Source organism: Chinchilla lanigera, unplaced genomic scaffold (genome assembly GCF_000276665.1).
Source record: "Chinchilla lanigera isolate Chin_1 unplaced genomic scaffold, ChiLan1.0 scaffold00052, whole genome shotgun sequence".
Taxonomy (NCBI): Eukaryota; Metazoa; Chordata; class Mammalia; order Rodentia; family Chinchillidae; genus Chinchilla; species Chinchilla lanigera.
The window spans coordinates 16,529,139-16,551,057 of NW_004955453.1; the positions used below are offsets into that span (position 1 = coordinate 16,529,139).

General features: G+C 49.9%; 1 protein-coding gene across 1 annotated transcript; it reads left to right on the forward strand.

Moving 5' to 3' along the window:
* The first annotated feature begins 971 nt into the window (after nt 1-971).
* On the forward strand, nt 972-21,595 carry Igfbp5 (insulin-like growth factor binding protein 5). The gene is made up of 4 exons (XM_005395681.1): nt 972-2,077; nt 14,865-15,094; nt 15,699-15,818; nt 17,050-21,595. The coding sequence occupies exons 1-4, from the start codon at nt 1,744-1,746 to the stop codon at nt 17,179-17,181; spliced, it is 816 nt and encodes a 271-aa protein (XP_005395738.1). The 5' UTR covers nt 972-1,743; the 3' UTR covers nt 17,182-21,595.
* The last annotated feature ends 324 nt before the right edge of the window (nt 21,596-21,919 follow it).

A 21,919-nucleotide genomic window follows, 5' to 3' on the forward strand; every position in this document is an offset into this window, starting at 1 on the left:
CAGAAGCAGCTCAGCCTGACAGCAAAAGCCCACTTAAAACGGAGTGGCACTCCAAGCTGCTCTTGCATCTGAAAACTCAACACAAGGACACCTTAGGGTACCAGGTATGGTGCCCAAACAGCATTTCTTCCAAAGTGTGGATCTCTTCAGCTGCTCCTGTCAGTGCTCATGGATAAATGTCCCTTCCTGCAAGTACACAAAGCACACCACGTACACACACACACACACACACACACACACACACACACACACACACACGAGAAAGAGAGAGGAGTGCTTCCCTGGCCAACAAAGTAGCCACTTCTTGACCATACGACAAAAGACAGTCACCCACCAGCAACAGAAATGCTTTTAATTAAATTCCTTTTCAGCAACTATTTATGGGCAAGGCAGTTTTTCTTCTCTTTTTCCTTTCTTTTTAATTCACTACCCCTCATTGGCTATGGTACACTGCCAGTCCCCCAAACAGACACACACACACACACACACACACACACACACACCCTCAGCCTTACATGGTAACTTAGGTATCAGCAGACTGTCCTTTTCAAAGCCTGGAGAGAGTTTCTTGGGCGCAGCATATATCCAGTTGGTTAATAAGAAAATGCCCCCCTCAGCCTGTGTCTCAGCTAGTTCGGGGCTAGAGGGAGGGGGAGGCCCAGGCAGTTGTGTTCACCCAGCTAGGAAGAACTCTCTTCTACTTGCCCCTCCACCTCCTCCTCGCGCTCGCGGCAGCCCCAACCTGTACCCCCAACCCCCTTTTCTACATTCCAGGAGGAGGAGGGCGCTGTTCTGAGAGCGATTGGGAGCCCCCGTGTGTCTAGAAGGCCTTTCCCCGCCCCCACCCCGTGTGAGTCTGTGCTGCAAAGCTCCTTGGCATCCTTGCCTGGGTTGGGTGTTGGAGAGCTCAAATTGCAGCTACAAACTGGCCTGCGGCCAGGGGCCGTCTATTTAAAAGCGCCTGCTCGACCGGAGCCCGCAGTCTCTTTGGAAACTTCTGCCGAGGGAAAAGAGCTAGGAAAGAGCTGCAAAGCCCTGTGGGCTTTTTCCTTCTTTTGCTCCTTTTGATTACTCCCTCCTCCGTTGCACCCTTCTCCGGACTTCACGCGAATTTCGAAGAGGCGGTGGCAGAGTGGGAGAAAAAGAGGTGTTAGGGTTTGGGGTGTGGGGGGCTTGTCTTTTTTTTTTTTTTTTTTTAGTTTCTCGATTTCAACATTTTCTCCAACCCTCTCGGCTGTAGTCAACGCCTCTTACCTGGTCCGCGGCAGTCGCACGCCGCTGGCAGCTGAGAGTTAGAAAGAAGCGGGTGTCTTAGATTTTAAGCAAAATTTTTGAAGACAAACCCATTTTTACCCACCCCACCCCCGCCACCCAGTTCTCCACAACCTCCGAGCTCATTATTTCGGTGGTTGCTTTGGGGTGAACAATTTTGTGGCTTCTTCCTCTTGCAGTTCTGACCACATCCCTTTGGGTGGGTTCTCCGGCCTCCGCTCACTCCGCGTGCACCTGGCGTGCCTCTTTTTTCCCCCAACCTGTTGCAAGTCTTTATCCTTGTGAAAGGGACTTGCTTGCAGGCACTTGAATCCTCCTCTCCCTACATTTTGCAAGTGTGTAGAGGAGGGCACCTGCTCTACCTGCCGGAGATTTAAAAGGGAAGAAAATCTCCAGGCGCCCTCTCGGCTCATTTCTTCCCGCACTCTCGCTCTCCTGCCCCGCCCCGAGGTAAAAGGAGACTCGGAGAAGATGGTGCTCACCACGGTCCTCCTGCTGCTTGCCGCCTATGCGGGGCCGGCCCAGGGCCTGGGCTCCTTAGTGCACTGCGAGCCCTGCGACGAGAAAGCTCTCTCTATGTGTCCCCCCAGCCCTCTGGGCTGCGAGCTGGTCAAGGAACCCGGCTGCGGCTGCTGCATGACTTGTGCTCTGGCCGAGGGGCAGACGTGCGGCGTCTACACTGAGCGCTGCGCCCTGGGGTTGCGCTGCCTCCCACGGCAGGGCGAGGAGAAGCCACTGCACGCCCTGCTGCACGGCCGCGGGGTTTGCCTCAACGAAAAGAACTACCGCGAGCAAGCCAAGATCGGTGAGCGCGCTCAGTGTGCCAGCTACACGGCGCACGGGCGGGGGACACGGGACGGGTTGGGCCCCCGCGCTTTGCGCAGCAAGTGGCTTGGAGCCTGGTGTATCCTGGGAGTAGTCGGGATGGGTCCTTGTACCTGGGACTTGGAGCCCTGGCTGATCCTGCGATCCTGGGCTGCTATCTAACCCAGACTATCCCAGCTTTCGCTCCATCTCCCGATGCCTGCCTCCACCGGACCCTCCCCCCACCAGAACACCGGCTCTGAGCTGCAATTTGGTCTTAAGGTCCAAACGCCCTGGTACCCGGTATCCACGCTGAAAGAGTGTATGTTGCATTATCAACTCCCTCCTCCCCCAACCCACCCTCATGCGCTTTTCTTGTTTCTGAACTTGAAAAATATCTCTTTTGTTAAAATATTGCTTTAATTAAGGCCTGCAGAGAGAGGCGTTATCCATCTTCTGGGTTAATTCCATCTTTGTCCCTCCCAATCCCCCAGCCGCCCCTCCCCGGGCCACAACCCCGGGACCTGTCCACCTCGCTATCCCTTGAGCGCGTACACACACTCACATACACACTCACACACAAACACACGCACTCACATACACACATTTTTGGTAGCCAACGCCTTTTGGGTGGGGGCCTTGAGGCCCCTCACGTGCACACTCGTTGCTTTTGACTGTATATGGTTGATTGTGATAGATCATAAATCATGTTAAACTGCAAAATGCCATTTCCCCCGCCTCAGGATGGAAAAGAACACAGTTCTTAAGGAGCGCTGGAGGTAGGGGTGAACAGGAAGAAAGGTTTCGGTGCTGTGTGCCGGATGGTTTCTCCCTGAATCTAATGCTTTTTTCTGTCCTCGATTCAAATTTTACCTAGGATGAATGGTAGACGTAGAGTCGGGAGGCAAAAGGGATGTAAGATATAGACATCTGCAACTTTCCGGCCAATGCTGATTGCCCCCATCCCTCCACGCGACCCCCACTCCGCTGCTCCCCACCTCGGCCCCCATCTCTCAAACCAGATCATGAGTGGGTGTGGCTCAAATGCAAGAGGGGCCTTGGAAACACAGAATGTAAAATTCAAGGGCGGAGACAGAAAAGCCACGCACCCGAGCCTCCTCCCACTTGCCCCGCCCCCAGCTGCCCCGCCCTCAAGCTCTGGGCTCCCGGAGTCTAGGGCTTAAATGATTGACAGAACTCCTTGTTCAATCAGAACAGTTCTGCCTGCTTATGCTGGTTTTCTTTTGGAAGTTCCCTGAAAAAAAAAAAAAAGTGTGTGTGCGCGCGCGCGTGTGTATGTGTGTGTGTGTGTGTGTGTGTGTGTGTATAGAATTTTTTTAAGTTTACAAACGATACGCAAAAGTCTGGGATACTGCTTCTCTCCTAAAGGTGTTAAAACTTAGCTAAATAATCTTTATTTGGTGTAGGTTCTTCCTGGAACAAGGCCCTTCCCCACCTAACACCCTCAATTGCTCACGAGCACCCCAATTTGAGTTTTCTTTAATGCAAACTGCGTACACGGTCGCGTAAGAGTTTCCGCGCTTGCGGATCTGCGGAAGAGCTTCCTCTGCCCCGCGAACAGCAGGTTTTGACCGTCGCAGGCGCCAGCCTTTCGGCCTTGCCCTAGGTAGTAGTTCAACGGGTTGCAGCCTGAAAAGAGCGCGGAGCGGAGAACTTGGCAAGCTTCGGGAGCCGCCGCGACCGATTGGCAGGGTTATTAAAATCTTGCATGTGGAAAGGTAGGGGTTTATTACCTGGCCTGGAAGCTAGAGCTCGGGTAACAATCCATTCATATCAAATATGTGCAAGTTATCGAGCAGCAGCCCCTGCCCCACTTTTATTTTCCCGATGGTGTGCTGTAGTAGTCGCTAAGGTCAGTGTGCGCGCAGCGTGCGCGGGCGCGCGCAAACGCTGGGACCGCAAAAGGAACGCGTGCTACTTCCCCATTCAACCTCCCCACGTGTGCACGCGCAGAAACACACACACACACACACACACGCACGCACGCACACACACACACACACACACACACACACACGACTTTTAGCCAATCGAAAGCAGCCTCTTCTCCGGCCCCGCCCCACCCTCAGCCTTGCTCAGCAACCCCACTCGGCCTAAGGCAGGTGCCTGGCGGGCTGCAGTTGCGGGTTGGCGGCGCTCCACCGCGGCCCAGGCTGACGCCTTCCTGCTGGCCAGACACAGAAAGTTTTTAAGAAGGAAATGGACAGCGAGGGAGGACAGTGGCCTTTTTCGGCCCTTTAGACAAAATTCCTGTGCCCCAACCCACCGCCCCACCACCCAAATCTGAGCAGGCCGAATGTGGATTCCCCCCTCTCTAGCGGTTGCAAGAGATATGTTTGCGTATGTGTATATAGCGTATTATATATTCATATATGATACACATATACCATATGTGTATTAACATATCGCATACTTACATACAACATACAATCAAAAGTGTAAATTATATATTTTTATATTGTGTATAATTTATAACCCCGTCCCCCCAAAAAAGTGTATTTTGGGAATCAGTGGTAGGGAATGCAGGAGCGAGGTGGCCGGCAGCCAGAGCTTCCAGGAGCGAGGAGCAGGGCGGAGGGGGGAGGCAGGGACTGCTGTTTTGCTGGCTGTTGCTGAGCAACGGGAGAGGGAGCCGAGGAGAGAGCCAGGGCTCAAGCACAACTGTCCTTGCATTTTATTCTGCCCTGTTCAGGGGCAGAGATAGATCTGGAAAGAGGAGGTGGTACTTGTGCGGCGGAGGCATGGGAGAGACAGAAGTTCCTCCTTGGGTCAGGTTCAGTAGTAGCGGTTAACTGAGCCACTGAGAGTCCGGGAAGGTCCAGGTTTTGCCGTGGGCGTTGCTGGGGCGCGGGCCCTGTAGCTTCCCGGGCTGGAGCCCATCGTACTTAGTGGAGCTTGAGAAGCCTGAGAGCAGGGGGCAGTCGGTTCTGTGTTTCAGTTCTGTCACTGAGAAATAAGAGGCAAAACGGGTCAGACAATATTCTTCTGGGAAAGAAAGAAGAAAAAACACGTTACCTAGATGAAAATGAATTCAGCCTTTGCTGCTTTGAGGGCGTGGCCTCCATCACCCTGGCTTCAACTCCAAGCCTGGTCCAAATGCCATGTTGAAGTCAAGTTCCAGAGTTAGGTTTATTGGCCATATTTATGTCTGGGTTGAACAAGATCATGGAAAACTGAAGGAGCCAGATTCCTTTCCCACCCGCACTCCCTCCCTTTGAAACAAGTCTTTGAGAGGCTGGCTGCGCCCAAGCCAACCAAAACGGCAGTTGGGAAGACAAGTGATGCTGCTTTGACTTGGCTTTTCTTACCTTTACCCCCATCTTTCCCCTCTTTCTGCTGTGTCAGCTCAGACTGGAAGAGCAAGCACAGCTGGCCCATTGAGAGCTCATGTTCTTTCCATTTCTCTTTTTTCCCTCTGTCTCTCCCTCCCTTCTCCCTCCCCCACTCCCTGCCCTACTCTGAGGCATCCCCTGAGGGCTTGAGTTTTAAATCTGAGCAGCTGTGAGTTAGTCCTGGGGCTTGAGCTGGCTTTGAGTAGGCAGGTGGGCCTGCAGCTGCAGAGGGAGGGCCAGGCTGACCCTGGAGCCAGAGGTCACGGAGAGGGTTAGAGCAAAGGGCATGGGAGCAGGGATCTCTGCAGAAGCCCTGGTCCCTTCTTGCAGTGAGGAGGAAGCCAGTAAAAAGGGGAGGCAAGATTTGTCAGAAGTTTTTACTTTGTACCTGAGTCACATGTGTGAAACTTTGAGATATTTAAGGTGTGTAAGATAAGTTTTGGAGAAGGAATCCCCTTCCCCAGAGCCCCTGAATCCACAGACAGAACTCCATCAACAAGACAGCACTGACAAGGCTGGGAACAGAGGGAAAAGACCAGAAAAGAGTTGCCATGAGAGATAAATAGGCAAGAGGGAGGGGTTTTATTTAGTTTTAGCTTTGCATTTTTACCACAGTTGGTCCAAAAGTTGCAATGCTCAGAGACCATTCTTAAATTCTAACCTGGAGTATTGCTTACTCAAAGCAATGAGATTATGTATTTGCAGAAATAAATAAGCAAATAAGCAAGGAAACCCATGTGGACTTCTCCTCCTTCCCCATAACACCCAGAGAACCCCTCTCTCCTTTCCATGATTTCTGTTGTGATAGCACTTCTTTCTTCTTCATTTTTTAAAATATAAATCCAGGGAAGTGACTAGAAATTTCTGTAAGAGTGGCCTTTCCTGCCTGGCCAATCAGCTTAGCCCTGTCCTAACATCTCTCCAGGAATTATCTGGATATTGGCCAAAGAATGTTACAGCTGGAAGGAGTGGATGAGGATGCTGAAGTCCAGGGTAGAAAGTCCCTTGCCTAAAATAAGGGGCAGGATGAGTGGCAGAGACAGAACTCAAGTTCAGCTCTTCCCCGGGAGTCCTAGGGCTCCTTCCACTATTCCTGGCTACTGCACTAGTCACTAGTCACCAGTCACCAGTCACTAGTCACTAGGACCCTTACCTGGCCTGATCAAACCAACAACAAGACCTTTGTTCAACACGGCCAAATGCTATCTGTCCTTGGTGAGGGTTGTAAAGTCAAAATAAGAGCCCCCATATTTCTCTATTTTTCTATTGTAGAGGCAGGAGAAGGAGTGATGTAACCCAAAACTAGAGAGTGCAGGACCATCTTAGTCTCACACTTACTTGTGTCCTTTTCTCTACACGGTCCCCCAGACAGAGCTGGCTTGGGAAGTGAGGCAAGGAGTGAGGGAGACATAGAGTCCAGCCAAGGAAAGACGAGTCTCCGTCTCGATTCTTTAGAACAGTGCATCCAACTGAAATATAACACCGGTTACATATGCAATTTTTAAGTGAGCAACTCACATTTTTAAAAAAGGTAAGAAGAAACAGGTAAAATTAATTAAAAATTAATTTAATTAATTAAAGGTAAGAAGAAACAGGTAAAATTAATTTTAAAAGTAATTAAATTAATTAAAATTAATTCAATATATTTAACTCAGAATATCCAGAATTCAATATATTTAAATCATCCAGATTATCTTTCAACATGTACTCGAACCATTATAATGAGATGCTTTACATTCTTTCTTTCCTATTTTTTTTTTTTTTTTTTTTTTTTTTTTTGTCTTTTTGAGACAGGGTCTCGCTATGCAGTTCAAGCTGGCCTTGAGCTCACTTTGTAGCTCAGGCTGGTCTCGAACTTGCAACGATCCTCCTGCCTCAGCCTCCCAAGTGCTGGGATTACAGGCATGCGCCACCACGCCCGGCTTCTTTCTTTCCTATTAAGTCCTTAGAATCTGGTGTGTATTTTACACTTACAGCACATCTCAATTTGGACACTAAAGTTCCACTGGAAATATTTGATCTGTATTTAGGTTTCATAAAATTTGCAGTGGAAAAGATAGATTCACATACGTTAGTTGTTCCAAACATATTTAAAAGCTTTCCAATAACCAAATCATGTATGTTTTTAAAATTCAATTTTCAGTTGAACTTAGTATTGTTTAAGTATCCAATAGTCACAGGTAACTAGTGGCCACCTAACTGGACAGCAGAGATGGCACCAACAAGCTCCTCCCTCACCTGAGAAGGGAATCTCTGTCCCTACTCTCACCACTGGTCCCCAAATCAATAAAGATGAATTTCCACTATCGCCTACCCGCAAGACATGCTTGTTTGAACCCTAGCAAAGCTGCTCTTTTTGGTGGATTCAGGAGTGGGAGCTATGTGCTCCCTGCTGCCCCCTTCTGGTCATCTAGGACTTCTGCAATGTTCTGAATAGGAAGGAAATGTGGACCAGTCAGAAAGGTTGTTTGAAGTGTGGGGGGAACAGATATAGACATTTCTACTGAGCATGTTTCTCCTCACAGAGAAGCCTGGCGGGAGACGCTCATCTTGAGAGTCATCCATATGTACATCTTTGCTATGTGCACATTTATCAACAACTGCCTCTCAGGGACCAAGAAATCCTCACCAGTCATGGCCCTGAGTCCTAGTTTGGCTTAAAAAAAAAAAAAAGGAATCTTTTTTACCTCTAGCTCCTGGAGAGTGGGACTTTTCTGTGTGGGACCTCAGCCTTCTACTCTCCGGGACACTCCCATCTTGACATCTGCTACACATACACTATGGGGGAAGGGGGTGTTCGGTTAGCTCTCCTTACTCCATCTTGAGGAGAAATGCAACATAATGGAGTGGGATTAGACAAAGGAAAGAGCTCCCAGCTGAGTTCTGTAAGTAGAGGCTGCTTCCCAACGCTCTGTGCAAAGTCCCTCTCACTAAAATTGACAAGCAGACTCCCTGGGGACGAGGGGAGAGCCATCACTCTCTGGCAGCATTTTGTGCAGTCCAGGGAACCTTAGATCATGCGGTCTCTGAGTAGGTATCTATCAACCAGGTGCCAGAAGAACCAACTTTTAGTTGATTGGAACTAGAGAGGTGAGAGACACCAGAGGCCTACAAAGGCAGAGACCAGGAGCTAAGAATTAATGAGCATGTATCAACTCATTTAATCCTCATAATAACCCTAAAGAGAAGGGGCTATTATCATCCTCCCCATTACTCTGATGAGAAAACCAAAACAAAGAGAGAGAAAGAAGACATTTGGGTTCAGGTTAATCTACACCAGGGTCAACTGAATCTAATAGCCTCTTCTTCTGCTCAGAGGAATGGCTGAAAGTAAAGGGCAGAACTGCTTGATGCAGCTATTCAGTGGCAGGGCTGGGATTTGTACCTGGTAGTCTAGCTCCTAATTCCAAATGTTTACCCACTGCACGGTAGGGTAACTTTATCTCCCTGATCAGGATGAAAGGGTTACATTCCCACCTCAGCCACCTTCACTGTTGAGTTAAGAGAATTGCATACATCATATTTCTAACTTGAAAGTGAGTGAGGCCTGTGAGCAGTGCCATTGGATAAGCCTAGAGCCCTACCATGCAGTCCACAGGACCCTCGGAGTCTTCTCAACTCCCCACAGCGTGGTCATCCTGGCCCTCCTTATTTCTTGCAAGTATTCTTTGGAAGGACAGTTACTTGGGTTTGTCTTCCTCTTGCGAGGTCAGTGCTCATTTCTTTATCAGCTTATAATTCTGGATAAAAGAGCCCAGAACTCTCACATCCGTTACATGACCACGGAAGAAAAAAACAGGTCTTTGGAGAAAGACTGGGGCCAGGCAGATGCTGGTCAAGGCTGGGAGAGGCAGGAGAGAGATATTGCAACCCTCCCCCCACCAAAGCTCCATAGCCTTGGTGTCTTTTCTCTTTATGTAAAGACAGGCACACGCAGTGCAATTGAGATAATTAGCATCTACAGCTGGGAAACAGTCAGACTTCCAGAGACTAAGACATGTCTTACATTTTTTTAAACAGTGGGTAGCCAATCCCTCATTCTCCCATAGCCTTGTGTTATTGCGAAGAGCAGGAGACTGCGTGTTGGCTGGGAACCAGAGCAAAGCAGGGAGAGGGACCAAGGAGCATCTAGCCTGACCTTACTATTTCCGTCTGTACCCGGGTATGGATCCGTGCCCTCAGCCAGCCCTGTCCAGTAGAACTTTCTGTGATGATGAAAGTGTTCTATATCTGCACTGTCCAGCACAGTAGCCACCAGCCACATGTGATGACGGAGCACTCGCAATGTGGCAAGACCAGCTGAGGACTCCAGTTTTTCATTGTATCCGATACTCACTAACTTAAGCAGCTATATCAGCTTAGTGGTTACTGTACTGAATACCACAGGCTAAGGACCAAAAAAAGCCCAGTAGACCCAGAGCATCTGCCTCTTTCTTTCCCACTTTCACTCTTCTTGTTTTACTGCTTCCCTCTGCCTTTCTGCAACAGAGTAATCATGCTTCAAGGCAAAGGCAGGAATGAGATGACCTCTGCAGGCACCACCTGAGCTCTAACTTGCCCTGACATATACTGTATTACAGAAATGCTTCTGGACCCATTTCTCCTTGCTGCCTGGGCAGATTCATGCCTCTGCCCATGAATCATGGCCAGAGTCACTCATGCATTTAAAGGTTATTGATTGAATACAACCACCAGGGAGACAAAGATAAATACCAAAGCTCTGCGCTTAAGAACCTGGCTGTTTAAATTCCAGAGAAGGCGTTAGGATGAGAGCCAGAGGAAACCCAGCTCCCCTTTTCATTCCTTATAGGGAGACTCTGGGAACCCCATCCTGTCCTCTAGCTAGAAAAAGACACTGGAGAATCTCCCAGCAGAGGTGGCCTGGCAGAGCCCTCACTCTTCCTGGGCTGTAGATTCTAAGTAAGCCTCAGTTCCTTCAGCCACCGTAAATCAAGTCACAATATCTGGACCATGTAGTTTTCTTTTATGTTTGATTATGAGGTCAAGGCAAAGCGGGAAACAAACACCAGCCCAGGACCAGGTTTTTAATGGTTCCAGGGCAGGACCAAGAGCCCCGGAGTGGAAGGTTTGGTTTCAGAGCACAGCTGCTCCCCACCTGGACCCCATGCATTCTATGGGAATCGAAGCAAGGTAGTTTGGAATGCCTGCAGCTGCTGGTAAAGCATCTGACCCATGTTTGGAGAAGCTGAGTGAGCTGGGGTAGGCTGTGTGCGCTGGGCAGTTGTGCTGTGTGCAGCACCAACCACCCTGGGACCCTCTGGGTCCACAGAAGCTGCACCTGTGCCTTGAGCTCGCTAGAGCACGGAAAGTGACACAGTCCTCTGGTGCCCGTGTTGTCACAGGGAGAGGGCAATGTGCCCGTATGTGCCTCTGTGGGTGCTACAGTCCACTGTGAGGGGAAGTGAGCTGGCCACCCTGATGTTCCAGAGGATGGGGGCATTGGCTAGCTGGTTGGAAGGGCTGTGACTAAAACCCATAGAAGACTCAGAACCCATTGCTATCATAATACCTGTATAATATGATCGCTGCTTCCCTTCCTTAGTCATTGAATAAGATCCCGGAATCAAAGGGAACCTGCAGGACTGGGGATATAGCTCAGTGGCATAAGCACCTGGCTGGCAAGTGGAAGGTCCTGAGTTCGACTCCTGGTACCAAAAAAAAAGAAAAAAAAGGGAACCTGCACAACTTCCAGGAGGAGAAAAAGATACTGACTATCCCACATTTCCCATCTTCTGCGGTACCCTCTCATCTGGAGACAGAGAGGTATCTGGAACGTGTTTCTCTTTCTTCCTAAATCACTTTCCAGGACATTATATACCAATGAGCTTTGGCCCCGTTTCCTCCGCCTCCCTCACCTGCCCTCTCCACTCTCCCCACACAATCCTCTTTGTTCATCTTCCTTACACTTTAAGTGCAGGCTGGAGATACACATATTAAGGGAAAGATTGGACTGATTATCGGAGAAGTAGAAGGAAACACTCAAATTCCAGTCTTTAAACTTGCTAACAGTCCCTAGGAATGACCCTAGTTGTGTGGTCTTCAGTCTCCCACGCCATCTACTGGACGTCAGGAGTATTGACCTGCTTGTGAAACAGGTTCCACAGCTCACTATCACATTGCTCTGCCGCTGGTCAGGTGCAGAGCAATCCTCCTCATCAAAAAGTCCTCCTTTGTAGCCTACCTAACTCCTTTCCCAAACCTCAGTTCATTTACTCTTGATGAGATACCTCAGGAGCACTGGACTATTTGTGCCTTTTATTTTTGTGTGTGCCGTTTTATTTTACTTAAAATTTAAGCCCTTCTAAAATTGAAAGCCTGTATATGAATTGTCCACAAAGCAGCTGAGTAAGGCTAGCTGGCTGTGACTCCCCAGCTGTACCCTAGCTTTCCAGTCCTTTAATCTTCATAGTTCTGCATTACCCCCGCCCCAGTTTCTACTGTCTCTCTGGAGCCTACAGATGCCCATAAGACCCTGATTAGTATCTTTGATACTTGACTCGCCCGCTACCTAATAGGTACCATGGGGTAAAGTGGAACCAAAAGCTGAGAGGTACATCAAAACTTTCAGCTTGCCCTTCAGGAGCAACCAAAGAGCCTCCAAACTCTGGGAGTCAGGGAATACATGTTCCCAGGATCCCCCACCTTGGTGAGGCCATGGATTGGCAAGTGTTTTAAATCCCTTTAAAAAAAAAAATACCGGGGGCTGGGGATTTAGCTCAGCGGCAAAAGTGCCTGCCTGGCAAGCGCAAGGTCGTGAGTTCGGTTCCCGGTACCGGAAAAAAACAAAAAAAAAAAAAAAAAAAAAATACCAGATTCTACATTTTGTTTTCTGGTATCATCATTGCTTAGCCCCAGTGCAAAACTTAGAGAGTTTCAAAGAAAACTCTAAAAACATTCAAAGTAACCCCTCCCAGGAAGGTGATTCAAGGTTAAAGATGGCCCAAGACTCTTTAGATAAAGTCTGAAGAGGGCAGTCTTGATTTAGTGAAGGCTGTGAGTGCCATGAGTCCATGTCCACCAAGGACAAAGAAAATTAAGCTGGAAAATGACCTCTTCTACCCAAAGGGTCAGAGTTCTCCCTCCCTACAAAAATAGACAGGATAGGAGTACCCTCATCTTTAAGAACCCAAGAGCACACCATTGAGATGCACTGTGGACTTGCTTCTGCTTGGCCACTGTGGAATGGACTAAATGGCCCTCAAAAGACTTGTGGAGGTGGTTCAGTCAGCTACAGGAGGGACCCGCTTCCAGGGCTCTCTCCTTAAAGAGAAGATTCCCAGTAGCCCCGCTGTATGAAGCTCCTGAAGACCACTTGCTGGATTTCCAAGGTGGACAAGAGCAGACCACTGAAGCTCACACGCTGGTGGGCAGCCAGCCCACCACTACACACACATTCACTTTGTCCACTTATAGTCTTGACTGGGGAAGAGACTTGGCCATGCACCCCCAGGATGCCCTCACACTTTCCGTGGCAGCCGTCTCCTACCTTCTCCACAGTCCTGCAGTTTTCCACTACTTTTTGAGGCCAGAATGCCTGATGGTGCCCAAAGAGTCTGAGCAAAGTGCCTCAGAGTCGCTCAGTGAGATGGCCCAGCCACCCTCCTATATCATGCTTAGCTCTCCCTCCATTCTCGCTCCTGGGCCAAGTCCCAGGTTGGGGCCTGTTCCTAGATGATGATGGCCCTTTCCACAGAGTGCTCCAAACCCTGGACTCCTCCCTGCATCTCTACCCCCATCTAACCTGCCCCGTAAGCAAAGAAATTTGATTTACTGCAAGACATCACTCTTAATATCTAGAACCTGCATTCCACCTCCAGACATATCAGCCTGGGGACTGGTCATCACAGTGGACTGTAATAACACGGAGTCAGGGCACTGGGAAAAGAGTTGTGCAAAGCCAAATGGGGGACCTGGGCCCTAGTGCTGAGCTTTGTTCTGGAGTCTGTCCACAGCATTGCTATGTGCTTTCTCCCCATTTTCTTCCTCCCCGGTAATTACTTCCCTTCCTCCCCTGTGAATAAATAGGCAGATCAACTAACCACCAGGATCACTGAAGACCCATGGAGGTTTCTTCAAGGTGGGCCCTTTCCTGCCAGCACTGTATTACAGACCAGTACCTAGTTCATTAACCTTGACAAGTCAGAGAGGAACAAGTGCTTGGGAGCTTCCTGCCACCTGCCATCCTGACTGGATTAAGCCAGATCTCCAAACGCCTCCCCTGAGTTCCACCTAAACTTCCTCTGGTTGGAGAGCTTAGGAGTTCAGCTTTGCCTGCCCACGCGACATACAATTGCCTCTTCCCCAAAAGCTCCTCTTTATTTGCAAAATCCCCTCCTCTCAACTCTTGAATTCTTTTTCCGTCTTCAATTTCCCATCCCAGGTGCCTGGCTATCAGCATTCCTGAGTGTCCCAGGGATAGTGGAAAGAGATTTTGCTTCACCCCATTTTAGTTATTTGGGGTCACTCCAATTTGTCTCTTTTTCTGAATATTTAAAAAGAGGGCAATGATGTCAAGGCCTCTCGCCCTCACCTACCCCTGGCCTTAGCAGGGGCATTCCACCTACATCCTGCTCACCTGGGAACGACAATGTAAGGTCTCCCACACTGGGTCTACCACTGAAGCTAGGGGTCGGGGAGATGAGAAGAGAAAGCCTATGAGAAGAGAATTTACTGAAAATCTGTGGGCTGAGAGTGGCCAGGCAAGTGGAATTAACTGGCCAACAAATACATGAACAAAGTCCTATTTCTCTAAAGGTCGTAAGTCAGCTAAGTATAGACTGTCACCAAGTCTCTCCTATATATAACTGCTGCCACCACAGCCAGCTGTCGGCCTCTCTCAGGCTGGAGCTGGGTAATGTCCCAGCCTCCCAGGGCCCAGAGCATAAAGCCAGCTCTGAGTTGAAGCAGGGAGCGAGACCTTTGGGTGCCCTCTGGCCCTACACTTTCCCCTCTGGGCCCCACACATCACACTCTTCTTTCTCCCAGGTCCCCATCTCCTCCTAAGGGTGCTGTCTGCTGCCTCTCGATGCCCTACAGTTCTAAAAGCATGAAGATCTCACCAAGGGGACAGACTTGGTCATGCTTGCTCATGCCTAGGCCATCTTGTTTTCCTCTATCTGCCTGGATCTCCAGATCCTCACATCTCAAACTGCCCTCCCAACACTGCCCCATGTACACTGCATGTGACAACAAGACTTTGTCAAGATTCCCCTTCTCTGTGAAGTCTTCCAGATGAGCCCCACAGGTAGCCTCGGGCAGAAAGTCCCCACCACTTAAATGAGCCTTGCCCCTTCTCTCCCTGAGTCCCCCAGTCTGCTGAGCTCCAGGAAGGCAGAGACCCCATCTATCCCAGCCTTTATTACTCTCCACACCCCAGACCTCTGAGACTGACCCCCTGACCCCTTCTCCCTGCAGAGAGAGACTCCAGTGAGCATGAGGAGCCGACTACCTCCGAGGTGACTGAAGAGACCTACTCCCCCAAGATCTTCCGACCCAAGCACACCCGCATCTCTGAGATGAAGGCTGAGGCCGTGAAGAAGGACCGAAGGAAGAAGCTGACCCAGTCCAAGTTTGTCGGGGGAGCTGAGAATACTGCCCACCCTCGGGTCACTTCTGCATCTGAGATGAGACAGGAATCCGAGCAGGTGAGTCTTGGGGATTGTCTGCCCCTCTGTCCCTCTGCCACCGTGCCACCATTTGACCTTTCTCTACACCTACACGAGTGCCTGTGGCAACAGGAGAAACATAGGCCAGACCCACAAGGACCAATTGCTTACTGTGGTAGCGCAGTTCAGGATTTGGGAGGATAATTTCTGTAGCTTGCGTTTATCAGGAGAGCTCCTCCAGGTGAGTGAGAATAGAAGTAGGAGCCACTCAGGGAAAGCACCTGCCAGCGCAGTGACTGTCTGCCAGGTAGTGACCCCTGGAGCTGTATCCAGCCCTAGGTGGAGGATAAACATTCTCCTAGAACATCCAGAGACAGCAGTTTCCAAGTAGAATTGCTCAGCAGGATTGAAAAGCTGCAGGAGGGAGGCCTATAAGGCAACAGGGAAAATAAGACTCTGCGCCTGGCCAACTGTAGACTTTTAATACTCCCCAGGGACGAAGGAGGGACAAAAGGTCTTTGAAAGCAGCTGATTAGAACTAAAGATGGTAACTTTGGACCCCATACCTCGCACCTACATCTGTACATCAGGATGGCTCCCCCCTTAGGTTCTGCAGTGCCTCTCATGCCTCCTGTCTACACAGGGCCCCTGCCGCAGACACATGGAAGCTTCCCTGCAGGAGATCAAAGCGAGCCCGCGCATGGTGCCCCGTGCCGTGTACCTGCCCAACTGTGACCGCAAAGGATTCTACAAGAGAAAGCAGGTACGTTCCCCTGTGTGGCTTCCCAGGCTCAGACAGATCCTAGCATCTTCCAGGAAATCACGGTCTCACACAATTGATGGCTGAGATTTCTGTCATCAATGATTTAGTGTTTCCTCAATCTCCAGTATCCATTCATATACTGAAATAATGATTATCCTTGTTCCCTCTTGCTATAAATTTTGGCTTTTCATAGATCCACCTTACCTACATGAATTCCTTGAAGGAGAAAACTGTAACATTCCCTAAGATCACATGTTGTGTGTTCCTTAAATTCCTTTCTTCTACACACACATACACAGATGCACACATGCACACATGCATGGAGGACTCTAAAACTTTTCCCTCTGTGTACCAGTTGAAATCATTTCACGTCCCTTCACAGCCAGGCTACACTTGTGCCACCCACTTTCAGATAACCAGTAGTGCTTAGGCTTTTGTCAGTGGTTGCCAAGCTTCCATGGTCACAGAACAGCCCCTAGGACTCCTTAAAGTGCTGATGCTGGGCACTGGCTGCGGGTGTACTCTGAAGGCTTTCCATTTCTCACAAGTTCCCAGAAGGCCCTGCTGCTACCTAAAGGGAACCACTACCTAAGTCAGCAGTGAAGAGCCGTGGTCCATCTTGGTTGTGCCACTGGCTGGCCGTGTCCTCTGGACTCCATTGTTGAAAGTCTCTGTGTCTCTCGTTCCTCATAGGAAGGGGACACTAGCAGTCCCCACCGCACTGGATCGTAAGGAGTAGGCGAGTCCATCATGGAGCATTTAGAACAGCTCCTGCCCTGTGGGAAGGGTTAAGCCATGCCTGGCAAGTAATAAAGCTGCTATGGTGCCTCCTATTTTGACAGTCACCTTTAGCACATTTAAGAGATCAGCCTTGAACATCCCTGGAGAATCCCAAGTCGGAGGACACAAAATAGGCAACATAAAAAAGAAGTAGTGGGCTGGGGATTTAGCTCAGTGGCAAAAGCGCCTGCCTGGCAAGCGCAAGGTCGTGAGTTCGGTTCCCGGTACTGGAGAAAAACCAAAAAAAAAAAAAAAAAGAGAAACCTAAAAAGAAGTAGCTGAGGGCAGGCTGCTTAAAGTAGAGTTTTTGTCTGGAGACACCAGGTCTGCAGGGGTTGGGTGTATTCCCCTCAACTCCCTGGGGATGAGAGCTTGTCTTGGGGTAGAGAGGAGGCGGGGCAGACAGGGCCAGGGCCAGCATCCTCACTGTCTGTTGCTCCTGACACTTCAGTGCAAGCCTTCCCGTGGCCGCAAACGTGGCATCTGCTGGTGCGTGGACAAGTATGGAATGAAGCTGCCAGGCATGGAGTATGTCGACGGGGACTTTCAGTGCCACGCCTTCGACAGCAGCAACACTGAGTGATGCGTCCCCCTCCCCCGACCCTCCCCCTCCCACTCCCAGCCCCAATTCCAGCCATCGCCTCCCTCCACCCCAGGACGCCACTCATTTCATCTCATTTAAGGGAAAATATATATGACATATATTTGAGGAAACTGAGGACCTCGGAATCTCTAGCAAGGGCTCAACTTTGAAAATGACAACAACAGAGGTGCAAACAGATAAGGAGACACCCCTCCTCCCCTTGAAAATGGTTTTCTTTTTGAGGCAAGTTGATTGAACAGAGAAGAGAAAAGAAGAGCAGAAGGGAGAGAAGGGAAGAAAGCGTGTGGAAGAGAGGAAACGATGGACAGGGTTACAAGATGGAAAAGAGGAGTGTGGGCAGGAAGGCAAGGGCGGGGACCAGGCCTGGGTCTGCTGTTGGAGTCCAGCCCTGGCCTAGGCTGGGGAGAGGTTGGGGCACTGGGCCTGAGATGTGGCTTTCAGTGACACCCTTGAGTTTTCTTAGTTTGGCTCGGTCAGGGGAAGAAAGGAAAAGATAAAATGTGTCAGTGCCTCTCTCAGGTCAGTCTTCCTCCAGCCACAGTGTGGACAACTCGACCCCCACCCCTCCTCTCCTCTTGCACCAGTGGGGTGTCATTTCTCACCCAAATTTATAAAGACTAAAATGCATTCCATTCCTCTGAAAATAAGCCAAATTCATAATTGAGTAAAATTAGGTAGGTTTTTCTAACAAGATCCATAAATATTAAACATATATGCATATTGCACTCCTCTTGCATATTTTGGACATGGACACAGCCCTATACTAGAAAGGTTTGTTCTTCCGGTGGCCTGAAGAATTACTGAGGCAACACTTCAGCCCCTCATGTCATCCGGCTCCCAACTGGCTCAGCAGCCTCTGTAGAGGAGGACAGGCTAAAAAACAAAACCAACAAAAAAAGTGGGCTTGTGTCCATCTACAAGCCTCCCTATAGAACTCTAGTTCCTTTCTGTCTTCTTTCTTTCTTGCTTGCTTTCTTTCTCTTCAAAGTAGTTCCTATCGGGACACTGAGGAGCTTCCTCATTCTGGGAAAACCCATGTTCTCTACTATAACTCAACAAACAAGCTTTGCCTGCCTCTCTTCTGGGTTTTCCCATGAGCTGAGTACTCAGCCCTTGTGGGCCCAACATTGAGTTTCTAATAATTTCCTGTGTGTATTCACACATGTCCACCAAGCTGGGTAGCTGCCAGAACTCGGTGGTGTGTGCACTGCTCTGCCCAGCTCACCCCATTCCAGTCCTCAAACCCTCAGAACATAACGGCCGCTGGGGACCACACCAACTGAGCCCAGGAGGTCCAAGTTGGACCCACTGGTCCTGCCCCAGCCTGTTGGCTTTCATTTAGACAGCCCTGCATTTTGCAGAGCAAGAGAGAGGCTGATGTGAGAGACTGCAAAGAGGGAGATGGTGGGGAAATGGTTTTAAAAGAGGAAAACAATCAGTGGAGCAGCAGGGCAGAGGACCAGAGGAACAGAAAAGCAACAGAGAGAAGGGAAAGCCAGTCGAACTTTCCCTAGCTTCCGTCTGCTATAAGCCCTCTGGGATTTAAGAGGAAGGAGAGGGGGAAATGGAGGAATAGGTTGTGAGATAGACAGAAGCTCAACCCAGGCCACAGAGCCAGGGAAGGTGAATAATTTTGGAAGGGCTCTATACTTGAGAACTGGGTGAGAACAAGAATCAGTAGACTGGTTATGCATTCAAGGGACGAGACCCTGTGCTCAACTTTAGCCCACCATGAGGGACTGAAGTAAAAGGGTCTTTCAAGTTCTTTGTCCATTCTAGCCAGTTTATGCCTCCTCCCTGGGCTGGAGGAGGGAGGAACGCCCAGGAAAACCTGGGACAGGTGCCTCAAAAGTGCTGCCATTTGGCGGCAAGGGTCTGATCCAAAAAAAAAATCCCACTCTCTGCTGACTTCCTCAACCCAAGGATGACCTTGGGACTGCCCTCTAAGACTGAAGATAGCCTGCTGGGAAAGGGGACTTGGACACTGGGAAAGGAGACCCTTTCTTGCTGTGGACGTACCTCTTTCCACTCTTTCTTGATGGCATGACAAAGTGGAGACCAACTCCAGCACCAAACTTGGGGCAATGAAGAGGGACAGCAAAGTAGCAAGTATACTTCAAGGAATGGAAACGCATTGCTACAACACTTGGGCATGTCGCCTGCTCCCTCAGACAGGACAGTTGACTGGGGATGGGAGAGGTGGTTGATTTTCTTGAGACAAAGGGCCCAATGACGATGAAGCAAGAAGGGCTCACTGGACCAGCAGGCCAGTGTGCTCCAGCTCTCTGCACAGCTGTCCCCAAGCCCCCAACTCGCACTTCTCTGTGTCTTAGGCCAGTATCCTAAACCTTCCTTCTGCCATTCTTCTTTTGCATCTTGAGCAGTCACCTAACTGGGAGCTTCCAAGAGGATACTGGGGTGCCATCCCCCTAAGAAAAGACTGAGCCAGGAACTGCCCACCCCTCACCCCTCCAGGCAGGGACCTGACCCCTGAGAAGAGCTCTCTCTTTCCCCGACTGTTTGCTGGACCTTGACCTGGCCTCAGCCCTTACACAGGGCCCTTTGGGGTCAGCCACAGGTAGAAGATGGTGGCCTGGCTTAACCTGCTGCCAGGCTCCCCAGGCTCCCCCAGTTCATGGCTACTAACCCAAAGCTGTGCATCTCTCCATGCTTGCAGAAGGTGGGTGCGGGCAGCTGGCCTCTCCTTGAGAAAGCTGGACCTCTGTGGACAGATGGGCCTAAACCACCCAAGTGAGAGGTCCTGACTGAGCCCAGGGCGGAGTGACAACAATGGGAGGGGAGTCGTGGAAAGAAGAGAAGCCACCATCCCCTTGGCAGCAGGGAGAGAAAGTGGGCTTGCAATGGTGTGAGCATGTAAAGTTGTGAGCAGGGAGCGTGTTGGCTCCGGTTGGGCCTTTGGCCAACTTTCAGCTCCCCTAGAGGCCTCAGACTCGGGGGCATCTATGGTTGTACCTGCCCCCCACCCCTACCCCCTCGGGAGCTCTCCCCCACCCCCTTTGACTCATGCCTCACTCTGCAGTAGAAAAGATACCTCTGTCTTCCCCCACTACTGCCAGGTAACTGCGGGAGGCCCAGCCAGGACTGATCCTCCTCCCCCAGCCTGCCCTGACCCACCAGGCAAAGCAGGGCACCTGGAAAAGAAGAGACTCAAATGTTTCTCTGACAGCCAGGCCTAAACAGACAGGCCTGGGGACATCAGCCCACATGGGCAAGGAAGGGAGGCTGGGGAGGCCCTCTGTGGTCACCCCTCTTCTCCCCTCGCCCCCTCTTCTCATCACCTCCTCTGTCTCCATGGTAACCCTTCGGGAATACCCTCCTCTCATCGCCAGGTCATCAGCAACACAGGAGCTGTCACGGCAACTGCCATGCCCCCCGGGGCAGGGCCGCACTCCCTCTCCATCAATCAACTCAGAACCCTCGGGGGCTCCAGTTCCAAATGCAGACTGGAGAGGGGAGTGGGCCAGAGAAGAGACCCTTTCGTCTCAGAGAGGAACCCCTGGCTTCCAAGAGAAAGGAGGCTGTTTTGAGACAGAAAAGGAACAGATTTCACCAAGCACCACCTGGGTGTTGTACTGTCTTTATTTTTAAAACCACTAAAGTGCAAGAATTATTTTGCACTGTTTCTCCACTTGTTTTTTTTTTTTTTTTCCTTTTAGGTTATAGTTTCTTTTTTAAAACATACTTTCTCGGTTTTCTAATGGAGTATATAGTTTAGTCACTTCACAAACTCTGGCCTCTTCTCCTTAAATCCTTCCAGATGGAGAAAGGGAAGGTGGGAGGGACCGAGGGGAAGGGGACCCCAGCCACCCTGCTCTCATTCACCCTACTTCTCTGGTCCCTGGTCACCAGCCTCAGCCATCTCCACCACCGCCACCGTCACACAGTAGCCCACATGGATAGTGCCGTTGTCAGACAAGATTCCTTCAGATTCCGAGTTGCCTACTGGTTGTTTTTGGTTTTTTTTTTTTTAAAGACAGCAATAACCACCGCACATATTACTGTAGCTCTTTATTAGTGTTACATACAGCCATACCATAGCTCTGTTCTCTCCTCTTTTTTGTTTTCAACTAAAAAATAAATGCTCATCTTTACTGGTGAAAAGGATGCAAAAATAAACCAACAAACAAAGCAGTTTGTGAGAAAAAAAAAAAAGCGGGAAAAAAATCACCTGAATGCGGAAGAGCTCGGCTCCTGTTTAGTATTTTGTACTTAAGGAAATAAAAAGAAAGAAAAAAAACCCAGAGGATCTCACGTTTTATTAAAAAGTGAAGATTGCTGTATACTATTTATTCAACTTATAATTTATGTTACTCCTTGATCTTTGTCTTTTGTCATGACAAAGCATTTATTTAATAAAGTTATGCATCAGTCAGCTTGCGTGGGCTTCCTCCGGGGACACAGGGAAAGTACGTAGGGGACAAGGCAACCACCCGGGACCCTCCTCAGGCCACAAACCGGAAGGGAAAGGGAAAGGACCAAGATGAGGTCAGAGCCCAGGGTTTCTCTCCCTCCAGAAGCAAATGGCGGTGGCCACTCCTCACAGAGAGCTGTCCACCAGAACCAGAGCACCCCTTCACCATTCATGCAAACCTGCTGCTTCTCAGACCTTGACCCCTCTGTACGTCCCTCCCGGAGGGCACAGCCTTAGAGGGCTGCGGAGTGAGTGAATAGACTCAAAGCTCACTGGATACATGTT

Bases quoted from the DNA above. Each gene is read 5' to 3' on its own strand.
- Igfbp5 (XM_005395681.1), top strand. From the start codon at position 1,744: ATGGTGCTCACCACGGTCCTCCTGCTGCTTGCCGCCTATGCGGGGCCG. The intron at 2,078-14,864 runs GTGAGCGCGCTC...TTCTCCCTGCAG, and splicing joins CCGCGAGCAAGCCAAGATCG to AGAGAGACTCCAGTGAGCAT. The intron at 15,819-17,049 runs GTACGTTCCCCT...CTGACACTTCAG, and splicing joins GATTCTACAAGAGAAAGCAG to TGCAAGCCTTCCCGTGGCCG.